The sequence below is a fragment of the Papilio xuthus genome, unplaced genomic scaffold, assembly GCF_000836235.2.
Source record: "Papilio xuthus unplaced genomic scaffold, Pxut_1.1 DF826159.1, whole genome shotgun sequence".
NCBI lineage: Eukaryota > Metazoa > Arthropoda > Insecta > Lepidoptera > Papilionidae > Papilio > Papilio xuthus.
This window is the reverse complement of record NW_013532490.1, coordinates 2321993-2340775: the sequence shown is the minus strand read 5'-3', so window position 1 is coordinate 2340775 and position 18783 is coordinate 2321993. Positions and strand designations below refer to the sequence as shown.

General features: G+C 32.5%; 1 protein-coding gene across 6 annotated transcripts in view; it reads right to left on the bottom strand.

Moving 5' to 3' along the window:
- Nucleotides 1-18783, bottom strand: part of LOC106123196 (zinc finger protein 628) — a 63408-nt gene that overhangs the window by 12052 nt on the left and 32573 nt on the right. For all 6 annotated transcript variants that reach the window (XM_013319424.1, XM_013319428.1, XM_013319426.1 and 3 more), the window contains exon 6: nucleotides 12110-12341. In XM_013319424.1, the coding sequence (XP_013174878.1) occupies nucleotides 12110-12341 (232 nt within the window). The remainder of the gene's footprint in view (nucleotides 1-12109; nucleotides 12342-18783) is intronic.

Here is an 18783-nt window from a genome sequence, read left to right as displayed (position 1 = left end):
CCTTGAAATGTGTTTTTATAGATGCGTTCTAATCTTACTTCTTACTAATATTATAAATGCGAATGTTAAGATGGATGTTTGTTAGAAGGTATCTCCAGAACGGCTATATGGATCTCTCTAGAATTTGGCATAGATGTAGAACATAATCTGGAAGAACACATAGGTTACTCATTTAGTTTTTTTTAATCAAATGCGGACGAAGTCGTGGATAGATTAGTCACCATAACAATTTGCCGACTCGTACTCATGTAAAATTAAATATTGACTTATTGCTACAAACTTAAAAGCAAAATAATACTGTAATATAATTCCAAATTATTAATAATAAAATAATTATTAATAGTAATAATAGTCGATGTTAATAATAATTAAAAATGTGCCACAAACATGGTAGGGTTGTGACCTATGACGGTTTAAACAAAGCGATGCATTCCGTTGGACAATGACCCCCGAAAAAAATGGCCTGCAGCTGCCCTAAGTCCATAATGGGCATTTGTTAGCCAATACCCAGAAAATAATAGTACCCGCGTATTATTATGCTAATGACAACCCTACAGTTTTATTATTTCGCAGGTAAGGTGGGATATCTTCCGGGATTCTTTTTGTGCCAACCCTATGTTTGTGAAGTCATTTTGACGTTACGGTTTTTTTTTTAATTTTTGACCGATGCGCGTGATTAATGTTGATAAATGGAACAGTATTATGGTTTTTTTTAATTTAATTTACTTGGATTTGAACCCTGACCGTGGATAGATTTTTAGCTGCTAATCTACAATTCCTTGCATAAATCTCAGATATAATTATCGTCTAAAAATTCCGTCCAATTAAAATGCACCTTCTCATCCCGATTAACGCGTCGATTGTTCGAAAATTGAATTTTAATCACCAATTCTTTACTCACAATGGCCGCTGCCTTATGGTGAATGCCAAAAAATTTGGGGGTGAAAATGTAGAAAATTACTTTCGTTCGGAAATGGGTTCGATTCTTGAGATCTCGGAGTGAAAGGAGCGAACGCGGAGAGCAATTATCTCGAGTATCCTTTGAGTTTAAATTAAGTGAAAAAACTTTGGCGGGATTTTTATTCGTCGTTCGATTTTTAAAGGAGCAAAGGTTAATTCACAATCGGTAATTACCATAGACAATCGACCGTTAAAAAATAAGCGTGGAAAGTTGCGTTCGAAATTAGAAAGTTTTTTCTTAAAGAACACAAAGACATTTAAAGCTTCAGTCCAGTATCGACCAGCCATAAATTATTATAAGTTTTAATAACATTTAACTATTTTACTTGACTAATGTACAGATAGGAATTTAATTTAAGTTTAGTATGAATTGCGTGCTCAAGGTAATCTCACGTAAGCGTACCCAAACGCATAGACATGCATCTAATATGTATATATATTTTTACTGAAACAACCAGTTTGTGAGGTACTGTACGGGACCGTTAGTCTGCATCTGGCACCATTGAAGCAACTTCTAATGCCTATAATAATATAATAAAGCTAGTTATCTAAGCATAGCGAGAAATAGTGGTCTATATTTTAGGCTTATTTTGTCTAATAAAATAACCCCAGAATTTGATTGACAGTCTACTCAAAAGTGGATACCTTGAGCAGTTTATTATCTGACCAATTGCGTCAATTAATTCCAAATTCGCGCCATTTATTTTAGTTATTAAAACATTAAAAAACTAATTCTAATCAACAGATATTATAAAAAGTAAAATAAAATAATGGCATTTTTTTCTTATAAAATAAAAGAATTCTATATCTGTCTTTCAAACAATTGTTAATGGCTGAACACATTATGTCCTTTGTCTCTAAAAGAAAGACGTAATTAAATTAAAAAAGTAAAAGCACGCAACGACGTTCTTTGTTGCTAATATAAGAAATGTCTTTTAAAAGAAAGGAGAGCGGCCGATTAAGTAGCAAGTTTGAAGTTTGAATAAATTAGAGGAAGGGAGACAAAAAATGTTTTTGTTATGTTGGCAACGTTTTATTTTTAAAGTGAATTGTAGTAAAATGTTATTAGCATCTGGTTAAACAATTCCATTTTTGAAATTCGTATTTTTTTTTTGGAAAACATAAACATTTGAAAGCTTTCATTTTCAATTTATTAGTTAGTTATTTATTTTTTAAATGAAGAATAATGATTTATTACGTACAAGGAGCATATTTCCGATTTAATGTTCAATAAAGATCTTACGCTCTCCACCTGTTGCGTTCAGATGTTACTAAAAATCCGGTAAAAAATCACAACAACAATATTGATGGGTCCGTTCCGGCTTTTCGGTGATTGCGTAAAAAAAAGATATTTTTATTGAGCTCGGCCCAAAAACACATCTGTTGCCAGTACACTTTATTGGTAAAATAATTATTTATATAAGTACTAGCCATATTGAAGTGTTAACGAAAAGAAAAATTTCACGAGCGAATCCTAAGATATAAGTAAATAAATCATCTACATTTAAATAGCAACTTATTTCTTATTTAAAACAAACTCTTTGTAAGCAGGAAACTTGTTTTTCTTCTACGTTATTGTTCCGTTCGTGTCTTCTCGTCATACGATGCTAATTGTTATGCAAAATTCAACTTCTTTGTCTTACAAATATTGCCCTCGATACGTTACGATGTACCCTGTAACTAACTACTAAATAAACATAGACTAAAAATGTGTCAGACGTTGAAAATATTCATCTAATGATCTATGAACATTTATTTTATAATCTGCATTTTTTCCAAATAAGATATGACCTAAATGTCAATGTTACCAGGTTATAAAAAAAAAAAATTTGAACTTTTTAACCGAATTCAAAAGTAGAACGTTCTCAATACGTCTGTATTTTTTATATATTTGTTTGCAATATTCTGTTCCATTTTTAAAAAAATATGCATTTGAATTGAATTAAAAAATTGAAGAATGTTATTGATGGTTAATTTTTTTTTTAAATTAAATGTTTGTGAACAATTAGTTATATTTTTAATTTAAATTCTTTGTAAGATAAAAATAATCTTACTCAACCCTAAAATGAAGCATATGGTAGAACAATAGTTGGAAGGGAACGGTGGGTCTAAAAGAATAAAAACAAAGTACCATATAATTAATATCACCAATTAATTATTTTCTTTGTAATATTGTAATAAAAGTGAATTGGAGACGGCGAGTGCTTTCGTTTGTTTTATTTCGTTTCTTTTCGACGCATCGCGAGCCCTTTTGTTTTGTTTTTTTTTGCTTTTCTTTGATTACATTGTTTCAGTTTTTGTTCTCTCTCGCGGTTCGTTTAAGATTTTGTTTTTGATCGAATTAACTTTTATTATTTTTGTTTTAACTCATTGTTTTTTGTACAAATTATTTTTAACGAATGTTAATTTTTGGAATTGTTACAAACTATTGAACAGAGATGTAACTTACTTTTTTATCACCATAAAAATGACTTACATGAATTTTTCATGTCGCTATGATAAGGTTCTTACGGGGCCTATTTTGAATTCGTTCTATCATCATCATATCATTACTTTAAAGCCTGTACCTTACTTAATATCGTCGATTTTTATAACAAGATTTAACAGATGCAATTAAAAAGATTAAAACTTATTATAGACGATTTAAAAATGACAAAAGTTTTGACACCTCGCGTAAATTGAAATTGTTGAAGAAGGAAAAAACCAGAGGCAATTAAAGTAAGGGAGATGGTAAGTCCGATTTAATAACCGATCGCGCCCCAACGCCGACGCCTACAGAAAAAAACGTAGGAACGAAGAAATTTTGGTCCCCAATATAATTTCCTAATCGCCGAGCCGAACGTCCGGTTCCGGGGCAAAAAATCTAAGATGCCTACGTAGAATATCGTCTTGTCAGATTTCGATTTGTATGGATAAGACATTCATAGACTAATCTCATAAAGAGGTGTAAGTCTGCGTGTAAACGTTGGTCTAATTATACCTAATGTAAAAAATATATTGCAATTTGCAATCTTTTGTCGCTGTATTAATTAAATTAAATTTATATCATTAATTATTAATAATAATTAAATCGCTGGTCCAATGATTAAAATAGACCGTGTTTGAAGGCCCTTAGAAAATGTTTTCGATGTTGTCGATCATATACGACCTAATTGCGAAACAAACTGAATAAAAAAACTCCGAAAACTTCAGTTTCTGATCATAGGACATTTCCAGTATATTACTAAATGAAGTAAAGTACGTATAACACTTAAATTATTACTATCAAAATAAATTACTAATATGTACTGATGGGTATATCCGTATTTTGATAACGTGACATGTCAATATTTACTCGGGGAAAAGAAGGCGGCAAAAAATAATTTAGGCAAAAGCTCATTTTGTCTCAAAAATCGTCGCCGCGACATCTGTGACCCGGGGGGTTAGCAGGAGGGTCGTGATTCCTCTTCCATTACTATTCGAGAACTTGAGTGGTACTTTCCAATTTTTAGGGTGCATACATACGCTATATATACTATGCTATGTCTTAATTGTCGTAGAATTTAATAATAGTGTGGTTCGAAATTAAAATACAATCGAATAAAATCTTTGCGTAAATCAATATAATAATGATTATGAATTGACTAGCTGTCATCCGCGGCACCGTCCGCGCTGAATTAAAAGAAAATTTAATTAGCTTGTATGTTCTTCCAGAATATATTCTATTTATATGCCAATTTCAAACGACCGTTCTGGAGATAAATTCTAACAAACATCCATCCAAACATTTGCTTTTATATTAATAAAATGACAGTTATTTTTATTTTTAGTATATAATTTATTAGATATAGTATGTATTAATTAATTCATTTATTTTGTAGTGGTTAGTTATTTAGTAAGATTATATTTTAATGTATAATAAGGTTAATGATATTCTTATATTTTGTACTGAATAAACGTCAACTAAAAAAAATGACAATTTTTTTTTAATGTGTTGGTCATAAAATTCGACTACTTTATTTTACTTTGATTTTATATATAAAAGAAGACGTAGTTTTAGATAGTACTTTTTAATGTTTAAAATTAATTTAAAAATATTAAGAAGGGTTACAACCCTTCACGCTAATTGAAAGATAACTGAAAGCTTGGTGAAATCGTTTCTGAAAAAGCAAGGGTTAATGCAGTATCGTTTACGTTAACTTTATTGGAAAACAATCCAAGTAATTAACTTAGAAAAAAAGTTAGAAATACAGAAAATGAAGAGATCTATTTTTTTAACCGACCTCAAAAAGGAGGAGAAGGCCGCCACCGGACGTATATACGTGAGTGTTTACCTGTTTTTATATCAGTTTATTATTATGTCTTACGAAAGTTTGAATAATTTAAAAAAGAAGGTGGTTCACAATTCGTCTGTATGTTTTTTTGTATCTAGATATCTTTGCTGTACACGAAGTTATGTAATAGTCAGTAAGGAAGCTTTTTAGTGTAGATATTATTTGAGAAATTAGTTTGAGAAAACAAAAGGGACTTCCAAATCGATCTTTATATGTGCGGCAGTTAGAGTGTTAAGTTGTTGACACGTTGCAAGCGACCAGAGAAGAAAGAAATAGACACCGCACTCAATGTGTTTTAATTATTGAAATCGAAGAATAAATATTGTTTAACAGCAATTTGCTCACTACCTAACCTTGTTGTGGAGGTAGCCGCGCGGACTAATTTAGACGCAAACACGGCGCAAATCAAATAAAAACCGATCGCGCGAAACATCCTTTTTTCCATCTCGGCTTCTGTAAACAAGCTTCTTTGTGTTACGATTGAAATGTCTTGATCGTTGCTTTTTATTTTTTGATGAGAATATATGAAGGACAAGTTTAAAAACACGATTATAAAATGTATTGATTTGTTTCTTTTTTTTTTCAAAGAAAATGGAATTTATAAATTGTGTGTATACTATGTGCGATAATTTAAATTTCAACAGAATATTTAATTCATCGGACCTATGTTTTTTTTGTTTCGCCTTTAATAGTTTAAAATATTTGCTACTTAATCAAAAGATAAGTCACGACGTGAATTTTTGTACATCTACCTCAACGATCAAGAGTAATTGTTCGCGGTATACTTTGCCCTCTTTTCTGGAGGGCGGCACAAAGACGCAATGGAAAATGAAAAAAGGTCAGAAAAAGATAAGTGAAAGGGACTACGAGTTGAACCAATCATGGAAATTACGTCTGTTTTCATTGGACATCGCTTTTATTTGTTTTTCCGATAGAAATTCTTCTCTTTACTTTTCTTAATGTTTATACAAATTTTTGTTTTTTTTCAAATAAATGGTTGAAATCTTTATCGACCAGTATTTATTAAAAATCTGTATCGATTCTCAATACGGAACAAATTGCTTCTAATATTATAATTAAAACGTTACATTACGCTTAATTCTTGCTATTTTTCTGGAATCTACCGATTTATTTATATTTTATATACGTATTATAGCTTTATTGTATTTTTTTTAATTAAAATAGCGATTTTTTTTGTTTGCAATTTTACAAATACTTTTTTTACCATTCCAACTATGCTCTAGGCTTGTGCTAGAATATGGTTCACGACAATAGACGAATGGCGGGATTCCAACGCCCGACCTCGTGATCGGAAATCCGTACCCTTAACCACTAGGTTATTGACGCTTAATTACTGTGTAAGTATTTTTTAAAAGACAAGGAAGGACGAAAAATGTGTAGATAATTATACCAAAAAATTTCTCGACTTTTTGACTTTGCCATTTCGCGATAGGTCAAGATAAAAAAGCGCAGGTGGACTTGGAAGTTTTCGGAGATCTCTTCCACTTGGAGGCGCCTGAACTCAATATTAAAGTGAGCAAAGTCGCTTGAAGGTGCAAAAATTTTGAAACGAAATCTACGAACAAAGGCCACCCTGTTTGAAGGAAATATTTCACTAATTTACCTTCGCCTCGCCCTTTTGTTAAACTGTTGTCGAAGTTTGTTTTTTTAATAACAATCTTTTAACTGTCCCGTTATTGAAATAAAAACTTTGTTCTTTGTTTTTTTTTAATGTTCGGATACATGGCTTGAATTTTATTACGTGCCAAAAATCAGAGTGTTGTTGAAATTGTTATTAAGTTTTGACACCGTAATTTAGACGGATAATATTTTTCTCGGACGGTTTTTTCTTTGTCTCATAATCTTTTACAATGTTACACTAGAAATGTCTACAAACTAATAAAAGCAATAGACTATTTGTGAAGGAAATTCTACAGTTAGATGGCTCCTAGTCATAATTTAGTCGTGGCAGACTGATTTTATTATGCCTACCCTATAACATTACTTAGGTATTTTCGTTCGTCTATAGACTTAAAATGTTGACAGATTAAAAATATTTCGCTGAATATTTTATGCCAGTATTTGATACCATAGATTATATAATGATTTTGTATCTACGTTCCTTTTTTGAAATGCATTTCAGTTACGTAAAACGATTCGAATACAGACGTCATTGTAATGTATACGTAAGTGCGTTTGGTCGGCGAAGCGCGTTTATCAAATAGTTGTGCACCGTTTCCCGCCATTTGGGGGCTGACACGCGGCAAGTATTTACAGTATCGCGCACTTATGTGGGTATATAGGGGGTTGGGGTCTATCTCGTACGTGGGATGAGGTTGGGTGGGAGGATACCCCACTCGTGAAAATCAATAGAATCATTGCGACGCCGCGATGCAAGGCCGATGATGCTGACGGGTCGCGGGTAGGTTCATTTGCATGTTCAAGCCGGCTAGCATTGGTGTAGGTAGAGAGGTGGAAGTTTAAATGAAGTTTATGTTGCTAATGGTGAGTCAGTCGTTAATGTGGAATGACTTACGCAACAGCAACTCTACTATTTAGTATGTTGGAGTCGTTCTTGTAACATATATGTACTTTTACATATACATATGCATCCTGTAGTCATGTTTTTAATTTATCTATTCATAAAAGTGATTATTATCTTACAATAGTAAATATACGGAAAGATTTGGTTAAACATACAAGTCGGGACTCGTGTAAAGAGGTCAATGACCTTTTCCTTGGCGAAAAATGTTGGTCTTTGTCATTTTGTTTCAGATTAGACATTACACATATTTCTCTTCTTACTATTATTAATGCGAAAGTTTAGTTGGATGGATGTTTGTTGGTTAGTACATAACCCCAGAACGACGCAACGGATCTTGATGAAATGTGACAAAGATGTAGAACATAGTCTGGAAGAACATAGGCTACAAATTAAGACTTTTTTAATTCGTAAACGGAGACGCGATCATATTTATATGAAATTATTGAGAATAAATAAAAAGGTTAGATAAGATTTGTTACGTTCGGAAATGCTCTGCGTATGTTAACCGCAACGCGCCGCTAAAATGCATTTCCTTCAAATTAAACTAATGCAATATCCGAACGGATTAGCGATACCACCGACGCCATATTTGATTTTATATTTCCTAAAACGTTATTACTAATCATATAGCCTGGCATTAAAACTAATATTCTAATTTGATTTTCTATGAAGTCATATTAATTTAATTAATAACATAATATAAAAAAATGAACTAAAAAAATATTATCTTTTAACTTTTATAAAAGACATATTCCCATCTCGCTCATTTGCTCTCCGAAAACAGAGATGACGATAGTTTTAATGCGTTTGGATAGTCTGTGGAAGTACTGACAGCTATAGACAATCGTAGATAACCCTTAATATAACCTCAAAAATGAAAGGGGGACAATAAAGTTAAGCTCCTTTGGGAACATGTAATACGAGTAACGTAATCCATCTTATTTTCGAAAAAATTTTAATGGAAAATTCTATCTGTACGAAAGAAATCCCAAATCCCTTTGGGACAGGTAGGGTAGATTTAGATTATGTAGCATTTTTACATAAGCTGCTATTAGATTTCTTATGTGAACCATAGAAGTAGCTTGATTATTTTCCCTTCAGTTAATTATACTCCCTAATAAATAAATAGTTTTTTTTTTAATTAGAAAAGGTGATGGTCGTCGACGTCTATGGACATCCGCAACACTAAAGGACTTGCCAGCATTTAAGAAAGAGACGTTGATAAAAAACTGGAGATTTCATGTTTGAGATGGACTCATTACTTATTCAGTAGTTCAACACAATTAGACAAACTAATTTTAAATAGTAAGAAAAAACGAACTAAGGAACTGCACTAGATTTTGACAATAATATTAGTGTTTTCTATTTCCATTATCTATGGCTACTTCTATTAATAATAAAAACATGGTGACTACGATGTTGTTACAAATTTCCCCAACAAATGCAAATAAAATAAAGAAACAATGAAAGAAACATTTCGCTAGAAACACTGGTTGTAGAAAACGATTGCTCGCCTTTATCGCATTTCCTATTCTACCGTTAAACAAGTCGTGAACGGCCCGAGAAAAGGCCTTTACAATCGTAAGGTTTTTTGTCCCATTGTCATGCAAACTCGTCGAAAATAATTGGCGGGAAAAACAAAAACACCAATCGCCTCAAGTTTTTCCATTCGGCCAGCGTTTGCGAAGTTGCGTGAATTGAAATGGAATAAGTTGTTTCTATATTCAAATTGGGTTTTATTTTTCGAACAGCACTCTCTTTTACTCCTTAATTAATAGAAAGTGACAACTTGTGTTTTTATTAAGTCAATTAATTGTTTCTTATTTGTTTTAAAGTTTAATGAACGTTCTGACAGATACGTAAAAAGGAAGAGGCTTTTTCAGCCAAATATATATTATATTAAATATTTATTTTATAAATATATTGCCAGATTTATAATTGTGTAAAGGAGGAAAAAACAAAGGAAAGTTTACTAATACAGTTTTTAAAATAGAATTTTATTCGTTTAATTGCTGGTCTTTAGTGTTTCATGATAGGGCATAGAAAGTCTGTGTTCGTAATTATAGTGCATGTATGTAATTAGTTAACAAAGTGTAGTGCGTATTGTAGTCATATTATTTTATCTTAAGAAATACATAATTACTTAGTACTTGGTTAGGTATCTATTCAAACTTATCAGTTTCTTTTGATGCGAAAGCATGTTGGAATTTTTAGTCCTAATTTTAAAAGAGTATTTAAAATATTCAGTTGAATTCGTTTTATGTTGTGCTTATACTAAAAAAAATAGCAGATCGAAAACAAAACAACGCTTACTACTACTTTTTACTAAAAAACGAATTTTTAATTAAAAAATACAACTAATAATGTAATCATCTTCTAATTACTATTAGTAAGTTTTTTATTTTATTCTCATGAATAATATTTATTTTTCTGTAATTAAAAAAAAGAAATAGGTTATAACAGTATAACGCTACTGAATAAAAAATTCCCCCCCCCCCCTCCGCTAGTCGACCGGTGACATGTTTAGTGTGGACACTGGCAGGTAACAATTACAATGATTAAAAAATTCATTATTCCGACAGCCAGCATTTAGCGGGCATAGATTATAAATATTTAATTAGTACTGGCAGCACTGCGTTGGTTAACGTCGTGTTATTATGTTTTTTGTTTGCAAAAAGTATTTCATTGTTTGTTTTTCACTTCATATATCTGATAATAACAAGATTGTTGAAAATAATATTAAATATGAAGTGAAACTTGCAATATATAGTTAGGAATGTTTGTAGTTTTATCAATTTTAAGTGTTTTTTTTAAAGAATTATTTTAAAAGATAGTGATTTTAGTTAAAGTAATTATATGATTTATGCAATTACATTAATTTAAAATTTCTGTGCATCCTTTTCTCCGTCGATTAAAGGTAGGCAACGCATATGCAATTTGCGTATGTCTATGGGCAACGGTCACTTCGCTATTTCAGCGATTTCAGGTGGCCACTCGCTCGTTTGCCACCTTATAATATAAAAAAAAATAATTAAAAAAGTCTAAAATTAAATGTTTTTAAATCAACTTAACGTTGTTAATTCATAAATAAATATGTAGTCAAATGCTAGAAGTATAGAATCTCAAGTGAGGAAAAAAATAATCATCCATAATGAAGTAGGCGTGAATGATAGTAAAATAAGATAATCCGATAAATCTATAAGTACCTTTGAATAAAACATAAACTAGATTAAACAACATAAAACCTCGTTTAACGACCGGGAAGTACATAAAGTGTGCGGTGTTGTATTTAAAAAATATACAACAAAACCGATGGAATTACGATGCGCATAAGAATAAGCCGTTAGCGCCGCCCATTGGCTAGATAGAACGTGGAAAAAACACGTGAATTTTTTTTTCTAAGCCACGTATATTTACGTTCTCTGGTTAAACGGGCGGGGCTATTGGTCGCTCGCAGCGCACCAAGCGACCATTGGACGAATTTTTTTTCCCGCTTTTCACGTATACGGCATCGCGAGTTTTTTCCCGTGGAAACTCGCACCAATGGTGTTACGTAGTTTTTAATTATAAAAGTTGTTCCAGCGCGTTGTGCCGCTACTAATTTCGATTCGAAACTATTTCTCGGCGCGAACGTGTTTTAAAACGCTCCGACGATTTTAAATTTGGAATTCTGGTGTCGCGATTCGCGCGCTTTTTTTTTATTTTTTATAGAATGTTTAAACTAGCGCTTGACTACGAGTCTGCATGTTGTTTGTTTTATAAATAAAAAAGATATATGCATTTGTATCGACGAATAAAATAAGTCTTATACTTTACCTTATATGTCATATTTTATATGTTTACTTATACTATGGAGTGTTTATTTTATTTCATTTTAAAACAGGAAAATGTATAAATTAGTAAAACTCGAATCATTTATTTATTTAGACGCTAACAAGTAATTATAAAATATAATAATAAAATTTTCTTGGTTTACTTAAGAACGAAACGGTATTTGATTATTTTTTGAACTGTAGTTAGCTTGGTATTTATCTATGGCCTAGTCACCCTTAACTTAAGGTAGGCTCCGAGCCCCTCGGTGGGGATGTATAGTTAGCTGATGATGATGATTGTATTTATCTAATTATATGATTAGGGGTTCATTGAATATTTTTTTTATTATTTTTAAAATAATCTTGACAATGAACTCATTTAGATCTCTATGGTTACGTTTGTCTTCATAATTAAAAATAAACTGAACAAGATACTGGCCAGTTACATAGAAAATTAAAAATAAAACATTCCAACTAACCTGTATGCAGTCTAGTATGTTGTTGCACGTGGCTGAGCTGTTTGAAGCGTCTGTCACAATATGAACATTTATATGGTTTCTCTCCGGTATGGACTCTGATGTGCTGGACGAGCTGATGGTTGGAGCTGAAGGATTTTAGGCATTGCTGGCACTGGTGGGGCTTCACCTCGCCCCCCAGCCCACGCTGCAGTTCTCGTGCGTGCATCTGCATTGCGTTCTTGTGCATGAAGATCTGCAACAAGGGGATAGTTGATTGCCAGTTGGTTGAATGATGTGACGTTATATGAGGACTAGAACTGTTATACAACGATATAGTCATCTTTATATTTGTCTCGCTTATTTTATGCGCTTTAGGTCTAAAATATAGATAATTTTAAATATAGATTTAGTTGACCAATTTTTTGTGACAGTTAAATTATTGGAATTGATGAAATTAGTATCGCCGTGTCTATAAAATGACGGACTTATGTATCAATTATTATATAGAACACAATACATATATACAATATAACAATAATTGTCAGATTCAAAGCGTACGTTAATTCAATTAATAAAACCAACAAATAACTCATTTTTGTAGTATAAGTTATGCTTGACTATGTATATTATGACACGTAATATGTGACAAGTAAATAAGGCGGTTGTACACCGTCGGGGCGCGATATCTCCGGCCGCTCGGTACGTGTGTAGCCCACATTATATGTGTTTGGTGTTAAGTTTCGCACTAGGCGTCCTATAATTTCCCCATGGCAAAGAAATTGCTTTCGACCCGTAAGTCAGATAAGGCGGAATTATAGGGACTTAATATTATTTAATACTGTACTTAGCATACACGTTATGTTTTTTATAGGCTATTAGTTAGGTGTTATGCATGTTATTTTTAGGTATGTTGGTAAATAAGGTAAATTATAGAGTTATCGAATTTAATAATAAATAATTTAATGTAAAAGTACTCGGTAATAATGAGGAAATGGGGAAAATATGTTTTTTATATTACTTTATCATTTTATATTTATTGTTATGTTTACTTAAATAACGCTTTCGCTTTAAAATACCTAACATGAACCCTAAAATTTACTTTTAATTTCTTGATTAAACTTGCGAACAAATTTTTTAACCGACTTCTAAGTGAAGTAAGTTGTCAATTTCGTCTGTAACGACTTTTTTATATCATAAGGTGGTAAACGAGCTAGCGGCCACCTGAAATCACTGAAATAGTGAAGTGTCCGTTGCCCATAGACATACGCAATTGCATATACGTTGCCTACCTTTAATCGACGGAGGAGAGGATGCACAGAAATAAAATATTTCATTATAATTAGGCCTCCGGGACGCACACTCATCAGACTGCACGTGGAATTGCTTCCACTTGACGCTTGTTTTCTGTGTGGTCGTGGTATTTCACCAAGCTAGCCGGACTAATTCGTGCGAAGATGTTAAAGCAGGCTCTACCACTGTTAGACTTCATATACGGTTATTAATAATAGTACATTTGAAGCGCGGTAGATGACAATCCTCTTATTTCTTTATGAAATTAAAGTACAAAAAAGAACTTTTTTTTGTGAAAGCCAAAGTTTATTTAAAAATTACAGACGAAATTGATCGAAGGCGATTTATTTTGGCTCATAGTTCACAATAGGGTTGTCAAAACTATTTACTTTTATCGATATTAAATCGATGCACCGAAGAGACAACACTATTCGTCCACATTAATATCGATATTCGTAAATATCATTTGATTACACATATAGTTTTATAGCACTTGTCATTTATGTTAAATGTAATCTTAGCACAATCTCGACTCCGCTGTTTATACGCGCTGGTATATTTTATTGAAAACCCTTCGTTCTTTGCGATTGCAAAGAAACTGCTTTAGACACGCAATAGTATAATGATGGACACAAAAAATAACCACATTTTATTTTAAAAGAAAATATTAAAATTAATTTTCAATAATTTATTTACTTCCTTATTGGTAAAATATTTTAATCAAATTAGGATGTATTCGTTATTCTATTCTTTGAGCATAATTAATTTTGTACATTTTAGTAGTAAAAATTTAGTTTCTATATTCCTTAGAAGAATGCCATGTTTAATATAGTAAAAAAAAACATTCTGTACACAAAATAACAACCATACTGAAACTAGTCCTTTGAGTTATGTAAGAACTTAAAGAAAAAATTCAATTGTATAGATAATTAATACGAGTTTGTGAACGGAATAAAAAAGTTTAACTTTCATAAAATTAAAATATTCGTCACATTATTTTTTTCACTTTCAAAACAAACTTATGTAGTAGCCTATTCGTTCTTCCAGACTAGGTTCTACATCTATGCCAAATTTCAGAGAGATCCATACACCCGTTCCTGAGCTACCTTCAAACATCCATCCTTCTTAACATTCGCATTTATAATATTATTAAGATTACCTCTGGCACAAATCTTGTATTTGGCATCAAATTATATCCCCACATGTTGACCAACATTTTATATTAATTCCACTTCTAACCAATAACAAAAATACGTCCGTGTGCATCGACGTCCTCAGACATAATGATTCTCGGGAAGGAAAATAGAGGCAAAAACTTCTATTTACAATTAATGAAAAATGTACATTTTTATCATTTATATGTTTAGAAATAATTAAATTTATTTTTCAGCCAGACAACAGGAAAATATACCGAGATTTATTTATACAAATATATGTCTAGAGTCGAATTTATGGTTTTAATTGCTATAAACAATTAATTTATCCTTCTGTGCCTTTTATCGCTTCCTGTTGTTAAAATTACAGTTATTAAATCTTGTTATTTTCTTAGGGTTACTTTATTTAGAAATCATCATCATCAGCTAGTGAGCTGATGATGATGATCTACGTCCCCACCGAGGAACTCGGAGTCTACCCTAAGTTAGGGTGACGAGGCCATAGTCAACCAACCTGGCCCAGTGCGGGTTGGTTACCTTCGCACATATCTTTGAATTTCTTCTCAGATACGTGCAGGTTGCATTACGATGTTTTCTTTCACCGTAAGAACGTCGGATAAATGTACATATGTAAATCGAAAATCTAAAAACACATTGGTACATGGCGGGATTCGAACCCAGGACCTGCAGATTACAAGTCAAGTGCTTAATACTTGATATGTCTATTTCCATCTAGAAAAAAAGCAAAATAAAACGAAATATAATTATAAAATATGCCGGATACTTAATATTGGCCAGCAGTGTAACCCTTTCACGCGTGTTAGAAAGTGGAACTAGACATTTCGATCACGCAACGAAGAAATTGCAAAGAATTTATGCTTTTGATACGGTAAGCCGGGGTCTAAGGTTCCGTACCCGGAAGGCATAACTTATAGTGGCTATCGATGATTAAATATGCTCTTAGCTGTGGTCTGCAATTTGTACTCAGAGAGGCTTGTAAGTAATACATATTGAAAGTAAATTTATACTTATTACCATAGTATTCGTCTTTAATGTAATGACTCGAAAAATATTGTATCTGGTAAAAAGCAAATAGTTAATTTATCGTTGATTTCGAGACCGATATGTAATGTTTTACTTCTTACTAATATTATAAATGCGAATGTTTGGACGGATGGATGTATGCAGGTATCTCCGGTATCTCAAACATATCTAGAGTAATCTGGAAGAACACATAAACTACTTATAAGTTTTTTTTTATCCCGCGAGGACGGAGTCGCAGGCGACAGCTACTCCTTGTGTGAACATATCGTTATCGTCTTATTATCTTTGACTAAATAAAGATAACAATATACGTTTTATATAAGAAATTAAGGTCTTGAAACCTATAAGTCGTGTGATTAAATATTTTAATTATGTAAAAACTACCGAAAAACTATAAAAATACGGAAATTTAGCTCAGTAATAGCTTGTCGGTTAGAAACTGCTTTACATTTTCTATACCACTAATTCACCGTTAACAACCGTACTCAGAGATGTATAATTTTATTGATTCACCAGCTTAGTGTAGATTTATTCTACTAAACAAAAACATAGGGAATCGTTCCACTATGTATGTATATTTAATATGAATGATACATTAAAAAAAAAGACTAAAAGAATAAAATGAAACAGCAAATAACGCTTCTCAAACGGTCACGTACAATCCACCCCTCTAGTCGTAATTAGCGACATAAAAAATGAAGCGCTTTAGCGACTAAAAAAAGCAAATGAAATATGCATAGTCCATAATTTTTGCCTAAATTATTCAAGAAACGGCTATTATCGCTCTATTAAGAAATATTACGTCAACCCTTTATAGAAGACTAGCTGTCGCTCGCGACTCCGTACGCGCGGAATTTAAAAAGAATTTAAGAAGTAGCCTATATGTTCTGCCAGAGTATATTCTACATTTTTTATACCATAAAGTGGCAAATGAGCGAGTGGCCACCTGCAATAGCTGAAAGAGCGAAGTGACCGTTGCCTATAGACATACGAAATTGCATATACGTAGCCTACCTTTAATCGACGGAGGAGAGGCTACACAGTAATAAAATAGCTTCCCTTTCCATGCATCCTCTGATCCAGAAAGTCCACTTCCACTTCCTATCCTTTCCTTATAAGAAAAAGGGTGGGAAGGAAAAGAGGACTAAATTAGGCTACATCTGTCCCAAATTTCATCAAGATCTATTGTGCCGTTCTGGAGATACCTTCTAACAAACATCCAACCATCTAATGTCCGCATTAATAATATTAGTAAGAAGAAAAATTGACTTGGATCTATATATTTAAATTATATACTATATAAAAAGTTATATGTGGATGCCCCTGCAGATGCCCAATGACCCATGGACGCACGGGAATAACTAACGCAATAATGTTTTAGGTTCAACTTTGTGAGAGTTTTCTAGCGTAGGCTTTCAGCGCATGACGATGCACCAGGCAACTAATTTTACGGTTAACTAGCTTTGAAATAATCAAGGGAATATATGATATATTAATCCTGTTTTTAAACTTCTTTTGTTACTAAATTGGTTATGTGTGACTATAGATTAATGTAGGTTTACGTCCGATGCAAGTTTTAAATTACGAATCTTTTTATTCAAATGCGAAAAAAAATATTTAATGATGTCATTTGTTAAAAAAATAATAAACTTTTAAGATAAAGATGTCGTTTCGTTCAATGAAAGAAGTATTAACAATCATACAAGCTTTTTAAAATTGGAAAATAAATTAATGTCGCATAAAAAAGAGAGCAAGTTCACGTCCCACATTTTATCCGCGCGAGAATAAACATCCATAAAAAGGGCGGTAAAAAAATCGAGCGGCTGCCACAAGCTATAAATAAACTTGGCCCGAAAAAGAATTGAGTCAAGTTCGCGATACTTTCGCGTTCCTGTCCTCTCGAGAGGAATTAAATGCATTTAGAATCAAGAATTTTATGTCTTGTAATTACATAGCTTAAAATTAACTAACTCTTCACCGGACAAGCGTATAAGAGCGTATAATAAACCAATATATTAATTATTCTTTTTTTCAATTTACAAATTATGAACTGACTTAAACACTATCGTTGTTTTTTTTATAATATGGCAATCTTAGTGGCCATTTCGACCTCTTTGGTTTAAAACTTCCTAATTTACTAGAGGTAGAGCCCGCTTTAACATCTTCGCACGAATTGGCCCGAAATACCACGACCACACTGAAGACAGGGGTGAAGTGTAAGCTATTCCGCGTTTCGTCTGATGAGTGTGCGTGCCGGAGGCCTACTGTAGTCCTCTTTCCCTTCCCGCCCCTTTTTCTTATAAGGTAAGTATGGGTAGTGGAAGTAGACTTTCCGGATGGGATGCATGGAATGGAAGATATTTTCTTTCTGTGCTTCTTCTCCTCCGTCGATTAAAGGTAGGCAACGCATTTGCAGTTACGTATGTCTATGGGCAACGGTCACTTCGATATTTCAGCGATTTCAGGTGGCCGCTCACTCGTTTGCCACCATATGATATATTAATAAAAGAGGTCGAATACTTCAAACTGTACTCACAAACTACTAATCATCACAGATCAATACTGCATAATTGAATACAAATTATTCGACACGTGGTTTGTACATTAATTATAGCAATTATAAAAGTATGCAAATTTTCAATGATAAAAGTCAACATTGCAATGTTTCTCACGCGAACACTAACGCGATCTATCGTATATTGTTTTATTTAATAAGTGTAACAGGTGTCAAAGTGACAATTAGCAAGTTATCACTTCCTTTTTACACAGTCATTTAGTGACGGCGTGTATTATTAAAATGGGGTACACAATGTTACTAGATTATTAAAAACTGCCTGTGTTATGTCTCTTTTTAATTATAACTTGACCATTAATTATGGTACAAAACATTATAAAATGTCTATGTTTAAGTAGCGTTGTGTTTTTAGTTGACTAATGAGTCATTAAAATCGTTAAAACATCTACGTATTTTTACACAAAGCATTTATCGATTCAAGGCGAACGTTACTCATCGCAATCCGTATCGCTTTCCTTTATTTAAAAGTTAACCTTGCTCTTTACAACTGTAAACAATGATGATAAAGATGGCGTACTGTATGACATGAATCTTGTACATTCTTTCAATCTTAATTTAAAAATTGAAGCTGTATTTTTTGTCCACCAAATTACGAAAGTACATGAGGCTGAGATACGTATGTTAAGATGCAA